The sequence below is a fragment of the Dicentrarchus labrax genome, unplaced genomic scaffold (genome assembly GCF_905237075.1).
Source record: "Dicentrarchus labrax unplaced genomic scaffold, dlabrax2021, whole genome shotgun sequence".
NCBI lineage: Eukaryota > Metazoa > Chordata > Actinopteri > Moronidae > Dicentrarchus > Dicentrarchus labrax.
The window spans coordinates 15,265,311-15,292,066 of NW_026136703.1; the positions used below are offsets into that span (position 1 = coordinate 15,265,311).

The 26,756-nt window shown below is 41.5% G+C and overlaps 1 protein-coding gene and 1 long non-coding RNA gene across 2 annotated transcripts; both read right to left on the reverse strand.

Moving 5' to 3' along the window:
* Positions 1-2,179: 2,179 nt before the first annotated feature.
* Positions 2,180-4,331, reverse strand: id3 (inhibitor of DNA binding 3). Its single transcript, XM_051385964.1, has 3 exons — positions 3,906-4,331; positions 3,376-3,449; positions 2,180-2,962 (listed from the first exon to the last, which is right to left on the reverse strand). Exons 1-2 carry the CDS (start codon positions 4,203-4,205, stop codon positions 3,396-3,398), a joined length of 354 nt encoding a protein of 117 aa, XP_051241924.1. The 5' UTR covers positions 4,206-4,331; the 3' UTR covers positions 2,180-2,962; positions 3,376-3,395.
* A 13,228-nt stretch (positions 4,332-17,559) lies between these two features.
* LOC127355277 (uncharacterized) lies at positions 17,560-24,734 on the reverse strand. Its single transcript, XR_007881725.1, has 3 exons — positions 19,668-24,734; positions 18,571-18,691; positions 17,560-17,671 (listed from the first exon to the last, which is right to left on the reverse strand). It is a non-coding gene; the product is annotated as an uncharacterized LOC127355277 (long non-coding RNA).
* Between the last annotated feature and the right edge of the window lie 2,022 nt (positions 24,735-26,756).

Consider the following 26,756-nt stretch of genomic DNA (forward strand, 5'->3'; position numbering starts at 1 on the left):
AACATACATAATGTGCACAACAGTGATGTGCTTTTTGTTCGACACGTGAGACTTGTTCATGATATTGCTGCACTGATTCAGAGTTGTATGTACATTATGTGATGTGAGTTGCTTTGCAAGTTTATGCTCAGTCATTTCTAGCTTGTATCAAACCAATATGGAGTGGTTGTGTTGTGAGTAGTTACATTCCTGGGATGTCAGAGGCATGAGCATTGTTACATCTTCATCCAACATCCCCATCTTGTGGTGTGACTGGGACCTGTTCTTCAGTACTGTAGCCTCAAGCATTGTTTCTTGTTTATCCTTCAATTAAAAAGAACCAAAAACATTCTTTGTGTTATCAAGTTATCCATATATTCTAAAAAAGTATGTAAGTACGAAGTAGATACAATATCATAGACATGTATCTAATGCAGTTCAATACAAAAATCCTGCAACAAATACTGCCTTTATTAAAGTGTTTGTTTTTGAGACAGTGTCAGTTAGGTGTTGATTCTACTCAATGCTAATGTTTAGCCAACTGTTTGTAAGTGCAATATACATTAAGGTGTTGTCCCCTCATTTGCATACTTGAGGTGAGGTAGAAATTACATCAGAAAGATAGAGACAGACATTGGAAAAACAAGGACAACAAAGCTGAACAAAGATAGGTGAACATAAATGAACTATAACTGAACTATATTACAAGTAGGTTAAAAAAAAAAAAATGTGTACATTAATATAGCCTATGTAAAAAGCAACAATGAACAGTATGTCTATATACAAGTCAAACTGTTTCTGCAAAATGTCCAAGAATAAATATTGACTAATAAATGTTTATGATGATGAAAAGATGACTTTATATACATAAAAGGTACATATTATCCACGTATACATGTCTATATAAATTCTTTACATTTAACAATGATGATGGTGTGCACTTAAAACAGTGTCTATTTAAACTATAAAATCTAGAATTTATAATTTCTAGGTACAGTGGATGTTTAGTGTTGCAGGGTAATTGCATTGGATTGTTTTCTGACACTCTTACAGATTTAAAATGTTCTTGTGTTGTTTTGGTGTTCTGTAGCGCCTTCCAGAGGGGAGACGTTGTATCCGGGGCACGAGGAGTCTGCAGTAATTTTTCCTGCTCGATTCCTGACAGTGGAATTGCATAAAGGACCTGAATGGATGGCAGGTAGGCACCGATTATATTTTAGGCAATACATTATTTAAAGGAATTTAAAAAAATAAATGCAAGTCCACAAAGGTAGTATTTAGGCGTATTGCAAAGAAAAACATCATGTTCACACCTTGTGTCTCATCTCCTAAGAATATCTATTACAGTATGTTCATGGTGTTCCACTAGCTGAAAAACTTTATTCATAGCGCTAATAACCAACTTTACCACTAGATGGGGTTGTAACCTCATTATTAGGAGTATACTGAAGGTTAGAACTAGGTCAACTTAATCAACATATTTTCCAATATGTTGATTAAGTTAAATAGGTCTGTTTTGTTTGCTGTCTCTTTTTAAGTTTGGTAAGACTGTAAATAATAAGAAAAGTATTAAAATAACAAAACTTTAACTTTCTTTACTGCTGCTGATGGTCCAGATGAGGCACTGGTAGTACTATGTGCCAACATTTAATGCTTGAAATTCCACAAGGTGGAGTAGTTCAGACAGTTTTTGTGATTAAGTACAGTATCATAAATTTACAAAACTGCCCTGTTGTCATTAGACCGATATATTTTTTTCTGTGGGCCTAGGAATGGTGCATAAATGTTGCATTACAAGTAATGCTCTTCAGCTTCCAAGGTCAAGGCAACGTGTTTATACACACGGTACTCAGGTGTCGTGTACGTTGATACAAATCTTGCTTCAAGATTTATGAATGATCAGAATGGCTGGTTTGAGATAACGTAACATCCTCTCTTCTTAGCCATTTAGAAAGATCAACTGCTTTAAACTGCTGGTAACTCATTCTTTGGAAAATTAGTAACACTGACAGGAAACTCCCTTCGTTTGATTTCCAACCACTCAACCTCAAGATTCATCTGAATACATCCTGTTGTATCAGCATTTCATTGTCATCCAAAGCCAAAAAGTCACGTCAGCATCATCCTTACCATCTGAATAACACCCCATAGAGTTCCAACTCATTCATTATTTCTTATCAATTATGTTCAACGGCCAAACTGTTTCACATATTTTTTTATTTCATTACATAAGAACATTCATACATACAAAGCAAACTTTATAATAAAGAGTTTATGAAACTCACAGCACATTGTCTGTAGAAATAACACAATCCCTACAAACATTTACAATTAACTCTAGTATAGAGTTCTGATTATACCTAAGAAAACCCAAACTCCCATTCAGAAAAAATACCAACATCCAAATTGACTCACACCTTACATACCCACAGCAGATATGTACACATTCGTATGAAGTTTTAACAGTCTCCAGATCATTAGAAATAAGATTAAGAAGGGGAAATAATGCTGGGATAATTAAGTGAGATCATGTGAGACTTGGTGTAGAAAGGGTTCTGGTTGGGTTTAACCCACAAAAAGTTTGTTTGGAATGCAACACAAAAAAAAAAAAAAAAAAAAAAAAAAAAAAAAAAAGAAAGAAAATAGAACAATGTACCAATATTTCTACTTCTACCTACAGGTGATCCCAGGCTTTTGGAGGAGGGAATATAAAGCCGGTCGCTTTCAGTTTCCAATCCTGGCTTCTGCTTTGGTGTGTTGATTTGTCTGTCCAGGGGCCAAAGAATGAGTCTCTGTTTTCTTGCTCATGCACTACTGTTGATCCCCACTCATCTAGGAAACGGTCCACTTTTTTCTGGTCTTTTCTTTCTTTAAACCCTCCACCTCCTCCTTCTTCTCCTTCTCTCCCAAATACCTATCCCACCCTTTCTGCCCCTCTTGTCCTCTTGCCCGGAGTGAAGTGGAGACATGTGTTTCCCTGCACCTGCATGGAGAGAAAGGAAGAAAAGTGAAGTCAGATCTCTCTCTCTCTCACCCTCCCTCCCTCCCTCCCTGCAGAGGAGAGCAGACAGACTGGCGCCTAGCATGGAACTTTCATTAACCCCAGGCAGATAGCAATGAATCCGCTACACATTCACTGGCCTGTCTAATTGGCAACCATAGTGAATGTGGAGGGTGAAGAGACTTTCATCTCCCAGCACATGAATGCCAACACTATCCTCGCTGGTATTTTAAATTTTTATTTTTAAGTTATGTCGTTTTGAAAGTCATAAAAAAAGGACAATGTTGTCATTATATGCAACGTCGCCCGGAGACAGGGTGTTTCTAAAACCCATTTATCTTGTTTGTTTATTCATTTAGAAAGATATGATTGATTATTAAATGATAAATACATACCATAACATGTCATCGTCATCCTAATGGCACAACCGCCCTTCTTCTTTGGAGAAATTGCGAGTAAGGTCCGCAGTCTGAATGCAGAGCAAAAACAAGGCAGTGTTAGAGGTTGGCAATACTCTTATTCTGGCAATGAAGAAAAACTGTGTGCGAGTGTAACATGTCTCCCCCCAACACACACACACACCACGCCATACTATCAGAGAACATCTGCTATTGCATCACAATACTCGATAATAGAATATCAGCACCGTGCATGCAGGCTGGGGGCGCATAAAGCATGACCTCATGAGTGGAACAAACTTTACAAAAAAAAAAAAAAAAATCCACAGACAGGAGCTACTAAATCAAATTCTCCCTTTTTTTCCCCAGGTCAGTGCAGAGGATCTGTAGTCCCCCCCACCCACCCACCCACGGAAGGATTGCTGTTAGGTGAATGTCAGTGTTCGCTGCTGCTGAAGGACAAGCATCCAGTCCACCCTGCAGCACGCATCTCTCTCTCTCTCTCTCTCTCTCTCTCTCTGGCTCACCTTTATTGACAAAACCATCTCCGGCGCGGCTGCGTCCTCCGCCTCCAGCGCGATCTGCAGGTCGAAGATGTAGTCGATGACGTGCTGCAGGATCTCCACCTGGCTGACCGACTGGTTCTGCGGGATGCTCGGCACCAGCTCCTTCAGTTTGGAGTAGCAGTCGTTCATGTCGCACAGGGCGCTCACCGGCTCCTCCAGACACGAGTGTTTATTCCGGCTGATGGCGAGGCTCTGCTCCGAAATACAGCACACGGCCTTGTAGCAGCTCCTCACCGAGCGGACGGGACTGATGGCTTTCATGGTGAAAACAAGAGGTGGAAAACGATGAAAACAATAAGACTCGGCTCGATGTTTGTGAGTGTAAGTTCGTCTTCGTCTTGCGGTCTCCTTAGTACTGTTCTGACAAGCTACAGTGCTCTGACAGCGACGTACAGTTAGGCTTTTATACGCCGGACGTCTGCTGACGCCCCTTTTCTCGCACCGTGCTCTAATTGGCCAGTGTACAGAGCAAGGGCATTCTCATTGGCTGATATCACCTTGTGGAAGGGTTGGAAAGAATGAGGAAATTAGGCTGGGATGCCTGGAGGGGATTGTCAATCAATTAGTTACCTCTTTCAGGTGGTGGTATTTATTTGAAATAGGAAGTAAAAGTTCTCGAAGTAGGGCACATTACAAGTTTAGAAGAATCCCGAGAGAAAAAAAGAAAAGAGGAATACTTTTAGTTTACAACCAGCCTACTTATCTCCCTAGGAGTAATTGCAAGGAGAGTTGTTTTAATTATAGTTTTTTACTATAGCATGTCTGACTTTTGCTTTTATAAACAATTATAATTCCAGACCATGTCAACAATAAAAGAAACAGAGATAGCCTACACGTGATACATTATCACAGAGATGTTCAATTTTAGATAATTGTGGCCTATTTTTATATCATTATGACTTTAAATCCTTCATGAAATTTGGCTGCGTGTCTGACTATGTCAACACCTTGAAAACACATTCTTCAGAACTATATAGATAGATAGGCTATTATAATACTACATAGATGGGTAGATGTTTAAACAATGTATGTGCTACCCCCAGAAAATGGGCATACAAAAATAAAATTTTGAAAAAATGGATATTTATATAATATGGGTAAAAGGTCAGTGGATTTCCAGGCTGTTTTCTACACTTGTTAATTGCTGAGAACGTTATTCTGATGATCATCACTGAGTATGGATTTATGATTGTTTATGTTTTGGTAGATTATAGGCCTTCTCTTATAGCCCTATTGCATGTGTCAAGTATAGTTAACAATCATTCAAACTCGCAAAAGAATATTAAGGGTGCACTTCTGTGTAGTTACTTACTGTTTAAATCTAACCTTCTTTGGGTTAAACAGTTTTATGAAAATTATATTTTAACAATTCCAAATGTTGTTCCCTTTTAGTTTACATCAAAGCACGTCCCGTTCTGCTCCTATTTGGGTCTTATTTTCCCCTTTTCTCACAATCCTGTTTTGTGGAGGAATGCAGGCCTGAGCCAGCTGTGTGTCCTATCCCGGCCCAGCTGTGTTGATCTAACGCGCCAGTCCCAGACATGCTGGCGCCAGCCTCCCGACGTCATCCATTCACCCCGACGCGCACTCCCCTCTTTGGCAGACGGCCCGCCCTCCCCCGTCCACCACCAGAGGGGAGAGAAGCAGAGGCGCTCGGAGATACCATTGGCTGACCAGGTCTGTCACTCAGGGACATGGATCTACGCCCCCCGAGCTTCCCTCCTCCCGTCTGCAGTTCCACTCAGAGACATTTAGAGGCAAACCTTTCCAAATACTCCATAACTTGTGCGATGTCGAATTCGCCAACATGGCCTGCTGGAGACGGATCTCAGGACAGCAGCGTTAAGGGACGATCCACAGTCAACATGCGACAGTTAATAAAGCCAAAACAATACAAAATAATGTCCCCCTGGGATTATTAAAGTATTTCTGATTCTGATTTCTGAACAAATCCCAAACTTTACATGTGATGTAGTTTTTGTACAGTTGTTGAAGTGGTTGCTTAATGGTCCGTGGGTGCCAGAATGCTAGCCTGTCGGTATGTCTTCACAAGACATTTTGCAACCACTGTGAGCGTCTCACCCACTCAGAACTGAGGGTTTGAACTATCCATTTTAGTTTAAGTGGTACAATTTTGGCGAGGCTGTCGGGAAACATGACACAGTGTTACGTCACACACAACAACAAGAGTGGGTTAAATATAATGTTTCAAAATTATGATTAATTACAAGCACTTCATTCTTATCTTAATTCTGGACACGTTTGTGCGTAAATGTGCACGGCTGGAGATATCCGCCCCATCATGCAGAGGTTTAACAGATGTTCAAGTCACTGCCTTCCTCCTGGCAATCACACCCCCCCTCATCCTCCCTAAAAGCAGTGACCCTGTGTATGACAAGTCATTCTGCGAGCTCACTTTAGAGCAAACCACAATATTGAACCGTGAGACAGGACTTTAGTCCAGTGCTATTTTAGAGATATATTGTGTGAGCGGTGCAGGGTATCCAAACAAGTCTTTGACCTTAAATATCTTTCTTAAATATGTCAAGGGGAGGACAAATATTGCCCTAAATTTCCCAAGTCTGGTGGGAATATAATTGTTTGTATTTGCAAACTGAGCAAACTGCTGTCTAAATGCATTAGGCGACTGGGATTACAGGCCTCCGTGTGAAGTTGACACAACAAAATACACTGCCCCTGAATTCGAAGTCATTTTTAGGAGCTATTTCTAGGATATCAAAAATGCCAACAGTGTATTCTACTCCCATGACAGCGCTTGTCTGCAGATTCCAGAGTTCTCCGTGCGTAAATCTGTAGCCACACACACACACACACACACACACACACACACACTAGTGTGTCTGGGCAGGGATCAGGTGCTTGTCGGAAAGGCCCCGGACACAATCGGGTCTCTCTTTCAATGGATGGGAGAATTCCGAGCCTGGCGTCAGTGAGTCTGCCTCTCTCCCCGCCCTCCCTCTCCCTCTCCCCGCTCCTCCGTGCAGCTGGACGCAGACAATCAAGCCATCAACAATCGCCATGCATAATTAGCAGCGCCCCCTCCTCTCTTCTCCTCTCTACTTCTCTCTCTCAATTAAATTTCAATCCACTATATTTTATTGACAACCAAACACTACTATGGAAATAAAATAAAAGAAGACTATGACATTATAATAAGCCTGAACATCTGTTCCACTTCTATGACTGAATGTGTGTGTCTCCATACCTGCAGACCCCCCCCCCCTTATCTTGACCTCTCAAAGCAAAGTATCCCTTTTTACTTCTGGTAACAACAGAACAGAGTGTAGAGTAATGAGGGTCATCTTGTGAGATGAGACAGAAGGAGGGAGGGAGATGGAGAGACAGAGGGGGTAAACCACCATACTGTCATGTGGAGAGGCAGTGTTGTATACAGAAGGGTATCTTTTTCATCCACAAGTGCAGGCCCATCTTGGGGGGGATAATTAAGTGGTAAGAAACACAGTGAAACTTAATTCTTTGTATCCCTGGTGTGTGTCATGCAGGATTCCTCTGCTCCTCCTCTGCTCCCTTTTTTCACTCTGTCCTCCATCAAAGCCGCTACAGTCTTCTCCATCAGCTTTGAACAGCCTACAGATCCCAAGCTTTTGTCCCTAGTGACCCAGGCAGCGACATGACATTTTAGGCACATTGTTGATTTGTACTGGTCACTTGTTAATAATGTTTGAGTCTCTTGTTCGAGCTTGCGCATAATAATCTTGCTTGATTTTTACATGAGAGGGTACCCAATGTATTAAGAAAGAATCTCACCCACGTACTTCATTCACTGATTCAGTCACTCACACACTATGTGCCCATTGTTGCTGTTAGGAGGCATTGCACACCCTGAAGACCCTGCACACCAGGAGCAGGACCCTTTGTCGCTTGTCTGTAACTTTTAAGCAACTTTATGTGCTACTGCATGCCTTTTTTATGTATGTATGTTTCTTTGCAGCCCTTAACATGTGGTCATTTGTGATGTATATATGTGAGTTTACTCATCACAAGGAGTACTGTCACTAAAAGTACAGTAGCATGATGTCTCCTGTGGCTTGCCAAGTTACAAGCCAGTGGTATGGAGTTTGAAACGTGTGGATTATTTGCCTAGCAGGGAGCATAAAACCAAGAGTTGCATTATGGGAATTGTAGAATCCTTCAGTTCAAGAATTTAGTTTCTGCTGCATCAATTTGGATTTTTTGGTCTTCCAACTTGTGATCGCAACAATGACCCAATTTCAACCAATCCCTGAGAATTCTGCACAACCTTGCAATTTTGTCCAATCACTATAACTTTCCCCAATCATTGTAGTCTCCCAGGAGTTTCAGTAATCATAGCAGTGCGCAGAGCAAGTTGAGATATAAATTAAGTCACTCAACTACTAGGGATTTTATTCTCACTGGAAAAAGTTGCCCTCGATTTTTAATAACTTATACAAATAAATTTGCAACTATTTTCACTTTCTCCTGCAGCTACACTGCAATAAAAAATCCCTAAAAACATTGCAACATGCCTTGCAATATTTTAGAAAAGCTGCCATGAAATCAGTCATTTTATGCAGCAGAAATCTTGAAAAAAGCCCACGAAATCTTGGAAGGACTGCTTAATGATAGTGGAATGCTAAGTCACCAGAATTTTCCTTTAAGATCTCAGGTGTGGACTACTGTCTGTCTCAACTGTAACTAAATACAATTTAGATATAGACAGAAAATATGAACATGCCTTCTGTATCTTTGTTTAGCCAATGAATAGGAAGCACATGACATTTTCCATTAGAGAAAGTACAAAATCAATTTGTGGCAACCAAAGTTTTTCATTTAAACATACCTTAACAGAAATACTGGCAGTGATCAAAATTTGGTAATGTGGTGCTTGGAAGTAGAATACACCTTAAACCATAATAATACCCATCAAAAGTCAGTCACATAAGGCAATATTTTCACTCTACCGTGGCTGCCCGTTGTGGGAACTTTGCTGTTGTCAGGTGGCCCTGTCTATGTCCTTGGGTGTGAATATTTTACTGGTCTATGCAGGAATAAATGGAGGTCATACAACTGTATTGCAGGTGGGACAGAAGCCACAGAAGGCCATAAAGCCCATGGCCACCACACGTAGGGCCAAAACAAGCTGACTATAGTGTTCAGTGTGACTGGGCGGGTGGGGAGGCTGCCAGCTGTTGGTCACACTATTGTTGTGGCGTTTTCATCGTCCCTGACTGGAACGGTCCGTTTATTCTGCAGCCATCCAACGAGGAAAAAACATCTGGCTTTGTGTAAGCATAGTTAAGGTCAGACTCGGTGATCATGGTTGGGGCCAGTTGGTGTAGGCAAGGGTGATCTGATTAGTCATAATAGCTTCCATCATTTCTCCTAAACAACCACTTCTCAGTTTGAATTTTGTCATTTTTGATTAACAAATGGACTGACTCAGAAGACACATCGCTGCATTCTTTGGCATGCCCAACAGACTGTCAAGCAATCAGACTCAGAATTATTATTTACAGCCTCTCTAGAGCTGACAGTGAACTTGCTTCCACTGGATGACCATTAATGGAAGCAGTGCAGGCTCTAATCTCTCTTCTAAAAACCATCCCTCTGTTTTCAAAACTGCAAATAAACACCAGAATGAGTGTCTGCAGACAGCACAGAGACAAACTGGCTGTCTCTGCTAGTTGTCTCCACATTGCCAGGGAGGAATGAGTCTGATCCACATCCAGTCTCAATGTGGAGCTCCATCCTTAATCGTTAACCCAAATAAAGACCTATGCAACAATTTGCAGATGACTACCAGATGATGACAATAATAATTACAAAATGCTCTTGTGTAATTGCTGTTCTTACTGTTGTTTTGCAAGTGGGACATTTGTGGTAAATACACTTTAAACTCACTTGAACTAGAATATTGACCTTGTAATTACAGACAGTCTGGGTCCATACTTTGTGAGACCCCACACAGAGTGTGGCCTGTACGTAAAGACGAAAAAGAGTGTTTAAGAGTGGGATCCAAACCCATTCCTCCACTTTCATGGCTCCGGGATTCAAAGTGAAGTCCATTTTGGCTGCTAAACTGCTGTTGAATATAATGCTGTTAAAGACTAACAGGCTAGAAGTAGGAGAGTCCTGCAGGTTGTGGTGGAAGGAGGCAACTGAAATGGAAATAAACCAATACTAACATTTCTGACCAGTTACAATGGTGTATTAAGTTGCATGTTGGATGAAAATGTATGGCCAAATATGGCTCTTTTGTTCACAGATCCTAACAACAAGTCCATAGTCCACGCATGTGTTTTTGTGTGGAGGGGACATGGACTGCGGGAGCGAGATGGAGAGATACAAACAGGAAATTTGTACTGGTGATCAGGAAACATAGTCCAATGAAGAGAGCAAGCTGAGGGAAGGCAGAGAACATTACTGTGGAAAATGACTGCAGGAGAGACTTGAGGGCGAGTGACAGAAAGGAGAAAGAGACACTCAGAGGGCAAAAGAAAGAGAGGGATTGAGAGAAATAAAAGACATAGAGGAGCCTGACGCTACGGCTGCTGCTGCAGGGGTTCAGCTGGTCAGGCTTCACAGAGACACACAGACAGAGGCCATTAGGTCCCTGGTGGGTATCTCTGCACCTGTGTGGGTGTATGTGTGTGTCATGCGTTTCTAGGTCAAGTGGGTCCCTGAAATCTAAGATGAGCTGCAGCAGTGACTTTCTCCTTCTGTCACTGGCATTGTATTCTCTTAACACTTTTTCTTTCTCCTGTTCCCCACCCCCCACACACACACACACACACACACACACTCACTCCTGTCCCAGCACACTAGATATATGTAAGCATACATGCATGAGCACACACACACACACACACACACACACACACACACACACACACACACACACACACACACACACACACACACACACACTTGCCACCCCTCCTCATCTTTCTTGTCTTTTCCTTGTGCTACTAATGAATTGAAACTGTGGGGATTGAGACATGATACACAGCTGATTCCCATCGCTCCCACACACACACTTACCCCTTCCTAATCTGGGTCAGTGGTGCCCCTCTTGGTCACCCCTGGCGGAGCCCTCCAGACGGAGGGGGCAGAGTGGGAGCAAAGAGGTCTGGACTCTCAGTGACCTGATTAAAAGCCCTTACACAGACTACTGAGCTCCTTAACCAATCAAACACAACACACACAGACACCCTGGCCGTGCTACTGGATTGTCTCTCACTCTGTCTGGCTGTCATACACTCATCTGCTCTTATGCTTTTTCTGTTTAGGGTGATTTATATTCTCTTACTTTGGTTTGTGAGTTTTCTGTTCACCCTACCCCCAGGAATCCCCCCCACCCCCCACCCCCAAACACTCACATACACTCTTGCCGCAAAGTGGTTTTAATCTTGGTGGTGTGACAAGCACAGCATCATGGGATGGACATAAGGACTCAGGGAAAATGGAGACTCTGCCAGCTGGTCAGCTCTGCATTGCCATGTTCAAAAACACATCACGTCACCAAAATTGCAGCCCAATGGTTCAGTGTGTTTGTCTTTCGCCGTGGGAGTTTTTAAAACGTAATGGTGTTCTTGTTCTGTCTGTGAACCATTACAGGCCAAGACCCAGAGACCATCCTCAGACTCTGTAAACCATTGCACCTTAGCCACTGCTGCTGCTGCTGCTGCTGCTTATGAATAGTGCTAAGCCAGTATTGTTTCTGAGAAATAAAGCTGTAGTAACACAACCATGAGTCACTCCCCAAAGACAGTAACACTACAAGGAAATGCCTATATCTGTTCAGCCATTTCTGGTCTGTGTGTATTGTTTTATGGACATTTCCTGCTAACATTCTCTGGCTACTCTGTAATTTACCAAAAATATCCCCACACCGCTAAGTTAAGAATCTGGCCAAAGTGGAGGGTCATAGCCACTCAAGATTTCTAAAAATGTTACTTCCTCCAATTCCCCGGAATGGCCAAACGAGGAATATGGTCTGTAGAAGCAAGTTCTCACAGACTGGAAACACTTGGGCTTAAAAAAGAGGAGAATTATATTTATATGGCAAGATATAAAAAAGATTAAAGACTCAGAAATTCAAACAAAACTGATACATATATGGAAATATACATTAAAGGACTGGTTCACCCAAATGATCAAACAACATATTTCACCATATAGATAGTATTATTTGCCTAGGGTTTGGGTATGTCTGTATCCACCCCACTGCAATGGTGATGAATAGAATTTCATGAGTAGTGCTCACAGCATTGAATTTATTTTTAATTAATAGAAATGTGTTACTCTAGAAACGGTTTTCCCTTTACTGTCATTACAAGGACAGACACAGTCTTAAATTTGCAGATGACACAAGTGTTGTTGTCAGTCTGCTTAATTGGAATGAGTCATGATCACTCTCTGAGACTGAACATTTCCAAAACCATAAATATGATCATTGACTTCCTAAAGACATCACTTCCACCTTCTATTGTTGAATAACAAGACTTCTATGCAAGAAGGGACATCAAAGGCTGTATTTTCTGCAGAGGTTAAATGTTATTAATGTTGATGGATGTCTAATCATACAATCAGACGCATCATAGAATCAGTCCTTAACTTCTCACTGCTTTGTTCGTATGGAACACAAAAATTAACTTGGAAATATTGTCAAGGCAGTTAAAATTATTAATGAGCAGCAGCCTTTTCTACGGAAATCACCCTGAAAGTTAAATCTATCCTAACCAATTTCCAAACCATCCTCTTCTAAGGGAGTTTGACATCCTCACCTCTGGTCAGACAGTAGTTCAGGAGCAACAGGTTCAAGTTTTCTTTGAACTCTTGGTTCGCCGCACAGCTTACCACTTTATCTTTCTTATTTTTATTCCTTGTGTTTTCGTTGCGTTTGTTATATCCTGAACTGCAAACATAGTACAGCACTTTGAATTTTTGCAATTGTCATGTTTTACATATGTGTTTTTATGCTGCTTTGCTGCAAAAACAATTTCCTCTTGTGGCACAATAAAGATCTGAACTGAATTAATAGAGCTTATTTGATTACCTGATAAAGACTGCTTCCAGTGGAAACTGTTCACAATGAGGTCTGTGGTTTATTCACAGTATTCTCTCTCTCTCTCTCTCTCTCTCTCTCTCTCTCTCTCTCTCTCTCTCTCTCTCTCTCAGGAGAGGTACAATTCTGGTAGATTAATTTGTAATTTTAAAAGTGTAATTAGTTGTTCTCCCTGCAATTATTACAGGCAAGGATAAAATGATTGCTGTTGTGATCCTGGATCATTTTTTACTTTCTCACTTTTACCTATAACAACACACACGCACATTAACACAGCCACTTGCTTTTATTTAAATCGCAGTGCTATTTTCCATTTGAACTCTTGCTTAGACACCTACAGAGTTCCCAGCTCAGTTCAAGACAGGAAACTTCTTCATATGTCATCACCTTCTCTCTTTGTTTACCGTCTACGTACATTTAACGTCATACTTTCACATTAAACAATCCTTTTTTTCCACTCAGAGTTGGATATCTGAAAACTTCGGCAAATAAAATCAAAACTATCTGCAAGGCAGGACACTAGAGAAATAGTGAGGGCAAAGATAGGGACCACTGGGTCAGGCTGATGACCTCAACAGTGAGCTCAGATAAAGACGAGCACTTCAAACACCACTGATAAGCTTCACAGTGAAGGACGCAGAGCAGCTCCTTTGGAGCAAGAGATAGGCCTGACAAAGCCCAGTTTATGAGAGGTGAGAACTAATGTTAAACAGATAGAAATCAGTTATCATGTCTTTGTATTCACAAAAGTCACAAGTGTAAAATTAGTTTTTTCCCTATGTGGGTTTTATGTTGAATGTCAGCAGAGGACTCAGTCAGATGGGACATCACCTTTATCTAATCAGTGTAAATACAGTCAACAGTGGCATTTTGTAACTGAATAGGCCTCAGCCTAATGTGACAGACAAGCTATAACAATGTTAGTGGTCAATCAAAGTGTGTGTGTGTGTGTGTGTGTGTGTGTGTGTGTGTGTTGTTCATTCGCATCACAGCATCCCTGTAATGACTGTTTAACAACCTGAGTAGTGCTCACCTGTGTCAACGCGTCGAGTGACTTAGTTAATCATTGTCCTCCAGACGTCTGCAAGGCCTCAGAGAGACAGAGAGATTATAGAGGACAAAGTGGAGATCGGATCAACCGAGAAGCTGCCTGTTCTTTTTTAGCTGCAAGACTAATCAATGTAAAAGATTTAAGCTCCATTCTGCGGTTAAAATATTGCAGATAAGCAAAAGCATAAGCGCTGTTATTCACGCTCGTTTAGGATAATGCTCATAAATTACTTTTTCTGTTCACGCCAGATGTGCCCCCCCCCCTTGTAAGGGAGGCAGATGATTCCACCCTCCCTGACCAACAACAACACTCCAATGTTAGGCTAACCTCCTGGTGACTTTACCACAGCATCTGGCAAACGTTAGGCTTCACCTGAACCCACCGTTTATGCTGTAATCTGAGCAGCATTCTTACAGATGTGGCTTCAGTAGGCAAAGCTGTGTGTGTGTGTGTGTGTGTGTGTGTGTGTGTGTGTGTGTGTGTGTGTGTGTGTGTGTGTGTGGTGTGCGTGTGCGTGTGTGTATGATCATGTATGTAGTCTTGCATCTGTGTGCTCTCTGGGTTCAGCTCCGCTCGCACGATTTTAAAAAGACAATTGCTCGGTTCAGGATGGGAACCAAAGAAGCCGGTGCAGGCACAGCAGGGGAGCCCTTTTCACAGCGCGCACAATAACCACCCAGCCCCAGAGAACACAGTGCCTGGCTTGCCTTGTGAACGCACAGCAGTGACAGTGTGCCGTGCACGTGGTCGAGACGGGTCTAGGCGTCCTTTTGTTAGCAGCCACTGATAAGTGAAAAAAAAAAAAAAAGAAAGCAAAAACAGACAAGACCTATAAGACAATAATACCGCACTCCCTGCACAGCTGGCATATTTTCTGAGAAGCTATTTCCTCTAAAAATTCTGACACGGGAATAATGATGGCTTTGATTGGGCCCCAGTTAACGGGAGGCACTTCCTGTTCTTTTGTATTGGTTTCATTGTGAGGCGATGGGGTGGGAGGGGGAGGAGGGTGCGAGGCAGGGTTTGAGGGAAACAGCTGCTGGAGATGACACAGTCAAGAACATCCCTGTGACCCCCCATCCCTGCACACACACGCATATATGCACACATGAACACACTATCACCTCTTTTGCATGGGTTTGGCTTCAACCTGATTTTTCATCCGTCGACCCAGTTAAATCTCCTCTTAAATACCAGCGTGAGTCGAGACGGTTGAGATATCGCCCTCGCAAAGTCAGGACATGGCCGTGAAAGTCTAAATTGCCAAGCGTTACTCAGAGATGAGTTTTCAGGCCATCATGGCTTCTCAAACACACTTAAATCAGTCACCAATACCTGTCATCTCTGGTCTAGAGTCCTGGCCAATGAGAATATCTAGATTACTGTGGTTTTCAGAGGGATAATACCTATTGCACTTAATTACAAGAAACCTGGTTCAAACTGAATTTCCAAGTAATTCTGAGAATTTATTTAACGTGCTAGGAAGACCAGATGGATGACATTTATTTCAACAGCACCATTCAGACTATTTGTCAAACCGTATTTCCTGTCATTGTCTTAACAGTAAACCACATGCACTATTGCTGTATGTGGCACCAATTTGCCACCAGAATAGCATATAAAAAAAGACTACTCAAAAAGTTGTGAGCACAATATAATCCAGGTTTGAATTCATTTTTGCCACAACAAGACTGTGAACAATTGAGCGGTAAACAAAAAGAACAAGAAATTGATGACATTTTTAAAAATCTTATATATAACATAAAGTCAGCAGTTAGACCAAATATAGCTCACGTTTTTGAAAACAGGTTTTAAAAAGCAGTTAGAAAAAGCTGTGAAAAGGTTAGGGTTTTTTTCTTGTCTGTTGTGTTTGCACATTTCAAAGGGAAGTCTCACTTGTTATCTGTAAAGGAAAGTCTGTGGTTCTCGAGTTAATTGCTGCAAAAACAGATGTACATTGCATTTATTCCTCTTTAAGAGAACATAGAGTACAGTCTTCGGAACAATCATAATTCTGACAACTTGCAACTGACATGCAGGTCTTCAAATGCACGCATGTAAACACAAACTTGTGCTTTTATGCACACACACACACCCACGTTTTCTATCTGGGTGAGGTTTTCCATTAGTGTTTTTGCAGAGATCACAGGTTCTTCTGTTTCCTGCCACACAGTGTTTCGCCACAGAAGCTAACCAGCGTTCATGCGCTCTTTGCTATGCACTGAAGATGATCACTGGAAAAATATCAGCAGAACACACACACACCCCACCACAAACACAGATGTATGAACACAAACACAGTTATTGTTTAGCTCTATCTTGAATCTGAATCATATTGGGAGAGAATTTATATAAAGGTTTAGACCCTTACATTTTTTTTCCACATCTGATATTTCTTTTCTTTTTTTTGCCCCTCCATTTTTTTTTTACTTCTATACCTTTCTTCTCCTCTTTTTTATTTTCTCTTTCCCTCCTCTCATCCCTCTCTCCGGCAGTGCCAGTCTCTGAGGAAGGCTGATGTGAGCTCCAGATGTTGGTGTAGACTGGCTGGAGACAGAGAGGGCAGAGGGCTTCTCTCTGTACCTCCTTTTTCCTCTCCTCCCCACAAGCTTATATTACCTGTTATTTCTGTGTTTTGTTGGATCCCTTTGGCCTCTGTGGCTTCATGCAATTGCTTACTTTTGCCTAATTTCAAAGACCACATCTGTTTGCAAAACTATGCCTTTATTTGTGTTTATATTACTGCATGTGAGCTAAAATCGACTACAACCTTACAACAGAATAGGAATGACACCTATGAAATCATTATAATCATTTTCTGTGGCAAGATATTATGCTATATATAAGATTTGTTTATTTAATTAGATCTCCATTAGTTTTTATGAGCGCAACAGCTACTCTTCCTGGGCGAAAGTGACCTGTCGCTCATTGTGAGGTAATGAAAACACAACGATTCCTATATTCAGGTGAATATACTGACATGAACACATATCTATAAATATTACATTCCATTTCTGCAAATAGATCCTCCTCAATGTAACACCTGGACCTATAATGTCTTCAACTGTCTTACTGTGTTTTGATTATGTCTATGTTTGTATGATTTCTGCTGCTTTCTTGCAAAAATAATTTCATCTTGTAGGAAAACATAGATCTGAACTTAAATGAATAGTGATGTAGACATACAGCAATAGGAGCTCCTCGAAAAATTTCTATAGAAATATAGGTACAGAGAAAAAAGGGAGCTCATGGAAGGTCAGCCTGCTGGTAGTGTCTCTCTTTAGTTATTGTTGAGACTAGTCTCTTGTCCTTCACAAACACGCTCTGCCTCATGACCTCTCTCTACCTCTCTTTCAGTTTCAAAACAAATGTTGGAGTTGTTGTCTTCGCGTAAGGCCTTATGGGTTGGGTCGGGGGTCATCTAGCCTCTAAAGATACTATCTCTGTATGTGAACATCCATCAATCACCGTGGATACAAAGTCACCTTCCTCACCTCTTGTCCCATACTGCATCTCTCCTCCTCCTCACCCCCGCTCTCTGTCATCCATTCGAGGTCCTGCGTTCGCTCACCCGGTCCCCTCCTTCCACCCCCTCGCTGGTGCTTCCTTCAAAGAACACATAGATCACCGGTGGATACAGATAGACATTTAAAGGAGTTGCACTGGTTTCTCTGTGTGAGTGTGTCTGTGCAGCAGCTGGGGTCACGCTGTGAAATTAGGCTGCATGCCGGGGCTAATTGAACTCAGGGGTCAGTAACATGCATCGTTGACCGTGCACGTTAGTTAGCATATCTTAATCTACTGATAAGATGGTGTGTGTGTGAGTGCGGTACAGGTAATTTGAAGTAAAAATAACAAACTGAACAACAACGTAGCTGTTTGATAAGTGGAGGAAAGATGAGATTTTAGTGGTTTCAAGTGTTATTGCTTTAAGTTACGGGAAAAGAGTGCAGCTTTCACAGTTTGCTGCCATAAAAAACAATCATATTTAATTAGTTTATTTAATTAGACAAACGTGTGAATGCCTGGCTGTTGTTGGTGATAGTAGGAGGTTTGAATTGGATGCAGTTGTTAAACTAACCCTAGCTTATATACATTCAGTATATACAAGTGCAAATGTGTATAAAGGACCATGGCAAGTATTTATAAGTCCTTCTCAGGGATATAGGAATGAACATAAAAGCTAGGAAACCCAAAGGAAAAATGTTCACACAGATCACAAGACCGCTCTCAGGAAATTTCCCCCCTGATGTCTTGGCTGTTCTCCTCATATACGAGACCACAAATCTTCTGTAACTCAATTTCATATACTTGTCACTCTCAAAATAGACTGTTCATATTATCTTTACTGCCACATGAAGAAACACCAATAACCAACCCCGTTCCACACACTCCGCTCACACAAAATGACACAAAATGTCTATCTATTCAAAGGTCACATTGGGTAGCGATTGGGCATTTTGAAATAGCTGCTAAATCCACTTTGCTGTAATTAGAGCACTTACCAGCACACCAATGTGTCATGCATTAGCCCGGTCACTTCGAGGCAATTAAGACTTGTTTCATTTCACCTGCTGTGACCCAACATCTCCTGAATATTATTAAGAAGCAGCTATTCTGGATTTCCTGTGAGGATTAGAAAACACAGAATAAGGCCACAGTTAGTAGTTCATACAGTTATATAATATATATATATATATATATATATATATATATATATATATATATATATATTATACAGTTATTAAGAACTTACAGACCAGTTAAAATGAGACAATGTAACTTTCACTTAACAGCAGTCACAGTGGCTACAAGTGACAATTGCAGGAGTGTGGTGAATTGAACAAGGGTATGTTCAATGGCCTATGACTTTAACTTTAAATTTGTAAGTAAGAGTAAGATTGCTGTTGTTATTTAATCTCTCTTTAGTCTCACTTCAAAGAAAAAAAATACTAAAATCTACAGTATATTTAAGACTTAAACATACCAACATGTCATTTCTGCCGCTATGGGGTCTCTTACATCAAAAAAAACCCAAAAAATATTTAATGAAGTTGTGAATAAGGGTGGGATCATGGGATCAGAGAAATGTTCAAAATCAGTGTTCGGACATCCTGAAGGGCCTACCAGCAGAGATACTGCTAACGTTAGTTCAGCTTGTTCCTCTGACAACTAAAGACTCAGACGACCGATGACTGAAATCCTTCATCTGGTTAAAATATATAGGTAAAAACGACCTTCATCTAAAAAGTGTATTACAACGTGGCTTAAAACTGGATAAAAAGTCACTTTATGACAGCTTCTGTCAGACAACCACAGTGCTGATGCATGTGCAAAGGGGATATGACAGCATTTACAGGCGAATGGTGAATAAAATGACTGATTTTACACATACAGTTTTAACATTGTTGGAAAAATTTAGGATGTTAGTACAAAACTTAACAAAATATATAGCATTTTTAGACATTTTAATGCAGAAATGTTACATATTATAGCCTTTGGAGTGACCAAACACATATTCAGAGAACATTGTAAGTAAAATAAAATAAAATTTGACACTATACTATATAATATGTCAAAACTTTGATTTTTAATCGCTTACCTCTAAAGAACAAGGGGAAACGTATTGGAAATGGATCTACTCAGTTGCTGCTTTGATGTTGACCCAAGTTGTCCGGCTTGGCTTCTTATCAAATGACCACAAGTCTGACTGACATACTGTTTCAGAGTCAGTGTGTGCATGTGTGTGCATGCGTGCGTGCGTGTGTGTGTTCAGCCTTTAACTTCAGGCCAAACTGCAGAAAGACTGACATTCTCTTCCTCCTTTGTCCATCTGGAGCAAAGGCTCAAGAGTTGCAACAGTGTTGGATGATGATTTTAATAAATGTGTGTGAGGGTGAGAATTTCGTGTGCTTGATGCCCTCGTGCTCCCCTTTCCTTCTATTGGAGTTCTCTGTGGCTTGACCTTTGACCTGGTCATTTGACCTTCGCAGTGCTTACTGCCCTTTGGTCGTCCAGCTGTGAAATAGTGTGTGTGCATATGAGCACATCTGTGCTCTCGTTACATCCTGGAGGAGCTCTGTGCACTTTGAATGAAAAAGCCTGATAGACACATTTGTTTTTTTTCCTCATAGTGTGGGTTCCTACGTGGTTTCCTCTTATCGTTGCCCTATTTGCTCACATTTAAAAATCTGCACTGTGAAATCTTTCAATCACTGCTCTTCCATTCTTTTGTTCCCAGATTCCTTGCCCCCTCTGCAGAAGATCAGAGGAACTGCATCCTACAGACTGATAGTTATGTATTTGGGACTCAGGAATAGACGGATGGAAACTGGGCACACAAACGATGATTGTCAGAAATGTGTAAATTGGCTGCATTTAAACCACAACAGAATTACTTTCACATGAGGTATTTTGAAACAACCACCAACTGGGTGAAGCATTGTGCAGGTGAAGCTTTAGATATACTTTATTGTGGTTTTACATGCACTTTATTTCCTGTCTTGAGACAAATTAATAATAACATTTGACATTAACATCTTTACCAGAGAAAATAAACCAAGCACACTGATTCCTGTCACATGTGGCTGATGCAGAAACTTACAAATCGGTCTTTCACAGACTGATTGTCATAGACAGAAAAACTGCTTTTAAAAGGGAAGTTCCAGCAAACTTTAAAGATTGTGAATACAGTGTAAACTCATGCTCGCTTCTAAGCTACTGTGCCTAGAAATCGCGTCCCTCTATTTTTCCTTTTTTTTTCCTTTCTATTTGAACTCATCAGGTCCCCAGTACAGCACACACAGGGCCCCCTTTTCGCCTCCTCCCATCCCTCTCTCTTTCTCTCCTTCCTCTATCTCTCTCTCTCCCCCCTGCTAGGATCCCCACAGCTGCGCGGACCAGGTGCGTTCCGCCCCGACACACACACGCACACACTGACACACACACACACACACACACACACACACACACACACACACACACACACACACACACACACACACACACACACACACACACACACACCCGCCAACGGACGCAGCAGGAAATGCCTAATACCAGTTTTAGAATGATGCCACTATGCCAGCTTGATAGGGAGGTTGCAGGATCTGTCACCAGAGAGAGAAAGTGAGACACAGATGGAGAGAAGTATCTTGCAGCTGATTGTAGGGAAAAAAGGTAGAAACTGAAAGAATGAAACAATTGCTTTATCTCTGAAACATTATGTTCTAGTTTCAACTTGAGTTCAGACAGTTGACAAAAGTTAGAATTTCTTAACTGATAAACAGCACCCACACATGGCCTATTTCACTCTCCGTATAGGTCCATTTCCAGCACTGGATATCAACACACAATCTCCTCTGGCACGGCCAAAATATATCCAACTACAACTCTCTCTAGGGATCCTCAAGTAAAAGGGACCTCTGTGTGTCTGTGTGAGTGTGTGTGACTGTGCACACATGTGTGACTTTATGTGTGGGTGGATGCACATGTGTTTTTATAAAAAAAGTACCAGTTATTTTGGTCTGTGGCTCACCACAGCTCACACTCTCCCCTGTCTTGTACTCATCTCACACGGCCCCAGGAGAAGAAGGGGGAAAGAGTGTGACAGACGGAGAAGCGGTGAGCAAGACAAAGACAGATAAGTAAAAGTAGAAGAGGAGAAGAGGAGGCTGGAGAGGAAGAGGACGTATTTGTCATCAGAGGTTATGTTAATGTGAGATTTCAGAGAATGGGTGGTGAATCAGAATGTGTTGGTAGCCATCACAGATGTTCGTTCTTCTTAAACATCGTTACACAAAATATACTGTACATCTCTCAAAATGAAGTATTCCTCTGACATCTGAATCTTGGGGAAGTTGGCCAGTACAGAAGTACTTAATTCTTTCAAGAAACAGCAATAATACAGTGACATGAAATGTACACCGCCATGTAACATAATAAAAAAAAATATGTCTAATATTTAACTAGGGCTACAACTCATCATCATTTTTATAATCAGTTAAGCTGACAATTATTTTCTTGATTAATTGTTTTGCCTATAAAATGTCAATCATAATTTTCTAAAGCCCAAAGTGACTTCTTCAACCTCCTTGTTAGTCTGACCAGGAGACATAAAAACCCAAAATATTTAGCTCACATCACAAAGACAGCATCAAACTCTTCTGTACTCTTTTCTTCTGATCAACTAATTGACAATTTTTTTCAGCTCTATTTTTGACAACTTACAGCACTGACAACAATGAACAGTAAGTAAATATACTTAAGTTGAAATACATTTGACATTTATTTCAAACTTTTACGTCCTTTTGGGATCGGGTCACTTTCAACATCAGGAATTACCAACAAAATGTGCAACTTAAAATAAAATAAAAAAAATCACCCCAAAGATTTTGGAGGAAATCCTGTTCTGTAATTTGCCAAAAACTCTAATTTCCTTCAATAATAGCAATCCACTTTGAACTGGCACCACTGTAATGTAATAGTCCATCACACAGTTTTGGTGCTGAACACGTGCTGTTCCCCCATCATTATGGAGTGTGAAGCAGATGTACTGTATCCTGCCACAGAACAGAACAATACAAAAGAGGAACCTCCAGTCATTACAGTATCCCAATCCAATGTGATATCTCAATTGTCGGGCAACATGTGACACGCTATCAGTTGACACGCTGGCTATGGTCTACATATCTGGATACACAGTAACAGCTGAGCTGACAGTGTTATCCTAATGACAAATGTGTGTTTAGTTTAGTTCTGTTAAATTTGTTGACTTTATGTTGATTTGACTGTAAAGCAAACTCTCCTCTTTCAGCCATTAATTAGTTTGCAGTTGGCCTGTTCACTTAGAAATTACATCACTGATCAAGCAAATGCAGTTAAAACTGGCTTTAGTTGGTAATTGCTTGATATTATTACATTACATGAGCAAAATGTAATGTCATTAACAACACATTTGATTATATTTTGCGTTTACTCAAGCCTGCGTCATATTGTTGATATATTTCTTCTATGGAACTGCTTCATTTTTCATTACTTTCTCACATTTTAAACAGAAGCAGAAGTTGAAGGTGAATGCTTATACATGGCACAAACTGACTATCTGTAGAGAACAAGCATGTCAGAGGTCAACCTGAACAGATACAAAGGTGAAGCAAACCAACCAGTCAGTTACAACAGCAACGTGGCAGCATTTCACTGTGATGGAAACTTAAGACCGCCTCAAACATGCATATAAATGCAAGTACACACAGTCACAGGTACGCAATCGCACACCCTGCTGACACCTCAGTGTGGCCACATTCTTACCTCAAACCTTTCCATTCACTGACTGTCAGGCCTGTGTTTCCACCAGCGGATGTTTTTTGAGGCCAGTGTTTCTTTGAAAAGACACAGAGGGCCTCAGCCAGGCAGGAGAAACCTACTTCAGCTATTTTAGACTGTGACTTCTGTAGGATACCTGAAGTTGTACTTCTCAAGAGTTTTCAAGCTACACCACTGAACTCTTTTTGTTCTAAGCCAGTTTTCTGTTTGATCGTATGTGATTGATCTGTCCAGCGCAATGTTTAAAATTGTATCTTTTTTTGCCTCTTTGGAAATCCACTTTTCACCACTTAGCATAGTATGGCACGCACTTCAATATTATTACATATATTCAATATAATGCAATAACATAAAATAATTAAATCAGCACTAAGTGAGTAAAAAGTTTTAAGATTTGTGTGTTGCAACAGTACAGGTTCTTCCTTTCCCTATGTGGAAGTAAGACACTCTATACTCAAAATTTAACACACATACACAAACACACATACTCCAACAGGAAGAGTGTGGGTGTTTGGGAGCAGCTGCATGGAGAAGCATCAGACCCAGCTTCCTCCTGCTGCAGCCAGCACCATCTCTCCTCCCTTCTCTTTTTTTCTCCCTCCATCTACCCGTTTCCTTCACATCTTTAACAGAAACATATATAGAAACAGATGATACCGCCATGGTGCCACCTTGTCACGTTGGCTCTTATCCCGAAAACTGAACACAACAAGATTCAATCTGCACTGCTGGCAGAAATGAGCTATCTGTGGCATGCGCAGAAAACATGGTCTGTGCATGCTGCAAAGCAAACTGTGTGCGTGCGTGTGTCCTGATTCTGTCCTCTTGCCTCAGATTGGTGACACATCAGCACATCACCACCTGAAAGCCCAAATGTTGCACAACACTTTCCTGTGCTGAGCTCTAATCAAGTGCTTGCTGATATCGTTACAGAATGCTCTCTCTCACACACACCTGTGCGAGGTGAGGCTCAGATGACTCAAGGCGCAGATGGACAGAGCAGATAAAGCCAGATAATGAACATAAGAGATGTTTTGGAAATGTAACTGTTACACCTCAGCTGTTAAATGTCAATCTTTCACTGTTGCTCAACCCTCTTTGTAGTGATAAACAGGATATACTTTCAGTGAATACATAAATGCATCATATAGTTGAACACAGTGTCTGTATCAAGGCCGGGGAATCTTCCGATAACACAACACAGTGCAGGTGCAAGTGCCTTAGCATCTTTGTGTTTCACTTTCCTTTCCAGTTTTCTATTCTTACTCCCTAATGCTATCAGCCAGTCCCATTCCAACCAGTATTCCTCTGTCTTCTACTTTCCTTTAACCCCTCTCATCAACCCCTTTCTGTCAGCAGCACACCCCCAGTAAGTGGTTACTATGCTGAAGACACTCAGCAGTTATTTCTGTGTTTCCTGTGTGTCATGTGGTGGTAGCTTGAGCTAGCTAGCATGGCTGACAACACACAAGCTCCCAGGTGCAGAGTGTCACAGTGTGGGCCGTCAGCCAGAAAGCCAGTGGGCCAGTTAGCAAGCCAACTAGGCCCTGCAGCACGTGCTGCCCTGCACCCCCCACCCTTAACCCATTGCTATTCCCACTGGAAAGGAGGAACAGGCTTGTGACATTTTCTCTATGTGAAAGAACGCACGCCTGTGTATATGTGAGCATGTGTGAGCTCGCCTTTTTTGTTTATCTTTTTAATAAAGGTATTGCTACACCAAACTAACCTGTTTGAGATAACAGTTTGTTTAAATGTTCTAATGTGTCATCATCACCTGTGCTTGACTCAGAATCACAAGTTTCTCTGGCTACGTGCAGATCAACTATATAAGCTTGTGTTTCTCCCCCAGAGTTCAGGGGTCAGGCTGTGCCAACAGAGAAGACCTCGAGTAAAACCAGCATGCAGGGGGCACCAGGGTTTGCCCTCTTCCCCCGGCTCGCCCCCAGGCTGCAGATGCACTGACCCAGACAAGGCTGCACTTCTCTGGGCAGCACAGAGAGACTGCTGTGCTCCGGTTCCTGGAGCCCTGATGCTCTGATTGAGACCCTGCGCCCATGCAGGAACCAGAGGGAGGGGAAGGGAGAGCAAGGGAGGGATGCAAACACATCTGGCATCTGCAAAACCCTGCACACAACTCTCATAACATCACGAGAGAAATGTGCAGGCCATATAGAAAAGCAAGCTCTGTTTTCCCTCTGCTATCACACATGCAGCGGAAAATACACACACCCACACACACATATCCAATTGTGTGCCTACTACCTCTACAATCTAGAAAAGTAATTATGTGAGGAACAGGACAAGAAGGCACAACAATTCTCCAGCTGGTAGGACATCACCAGAATACTCTCTGCTATTGTTCTATTTATACAGCTCACCAAACAATGCCGTGTTGGTGTCTACAGAAACAAATTATTTAGCGGCACAGCATCTAAAGAGGAAATGGTATAAAACAATGCTATTATCAATGATGTATACATACACAGTGCTGTATATACATATGGCAAGATCTATTAAAGCTGTCAAGAGGAAGATAAATGAAAAGCTGTGAAAGGAGGACACAATAGAGAGCATATGAGAGTGCAAGAAATTTGTGTGGGTGCACGTCTCTGCAAGGTGTCTTTCTGGTGTGTTTGTTTCTTTTGCGTGGGCGCTGCCTTTTGCATTAGGCGGCAGTACAGGACGGAGTTAGAGGTAGTGGTTGGGACGTGTGTTTGTATTTGTGTGCGTGTGCATGTGTGTACATGTGTGGGTAAGAGTGTAGAGTACTTCTGATAAACAACCAGCACCTCTCTCTCTCTCTCTCTCTCTCCGTCTCAGCCCACTCTTCCACGGTGCCACGCATTTTTGCAAACCTATTCTTTTCTTCAAACGATCGGGGCGAGGATTTCTCTTTATGGAGTTTGAAAGAATGTGACAAGGAGGAAAGGAAAATAAACACAAAACATGCTTTTAGGAGTATAATAGAATGAGGTCTCAAATGCATGCACACAGTGGTGTTGGTGTGCCTGTGAGCTGCCTCCTCTCTTCAGGGTGACTGAGTATAGGCCAGTGAGAGGCATAGCAGCGAGCTGGAGCGGTATGCTCTTTGTGGCCAGCTGTGGGGCCATTAAAGGCCCATCTGCAGACAATAGGCTCTGTCTGAAGGGCACACACAGCCTGGTTCCTGTCCTGCCCTGCCTCACTGTGTTTGTGTATGGATGCGTATATGAGAGTACCATGCATTTCCATGCCCCATTTTAATCTATTACAAAGGAATACGCAGAAAACATACACTTAATCACGCAGCTACTTCTAAATGTCACTCATTTTAATGTGTCTGCATTAAAGGTGGTAATTTTCCACAGCAAATCTGAATCTCTTC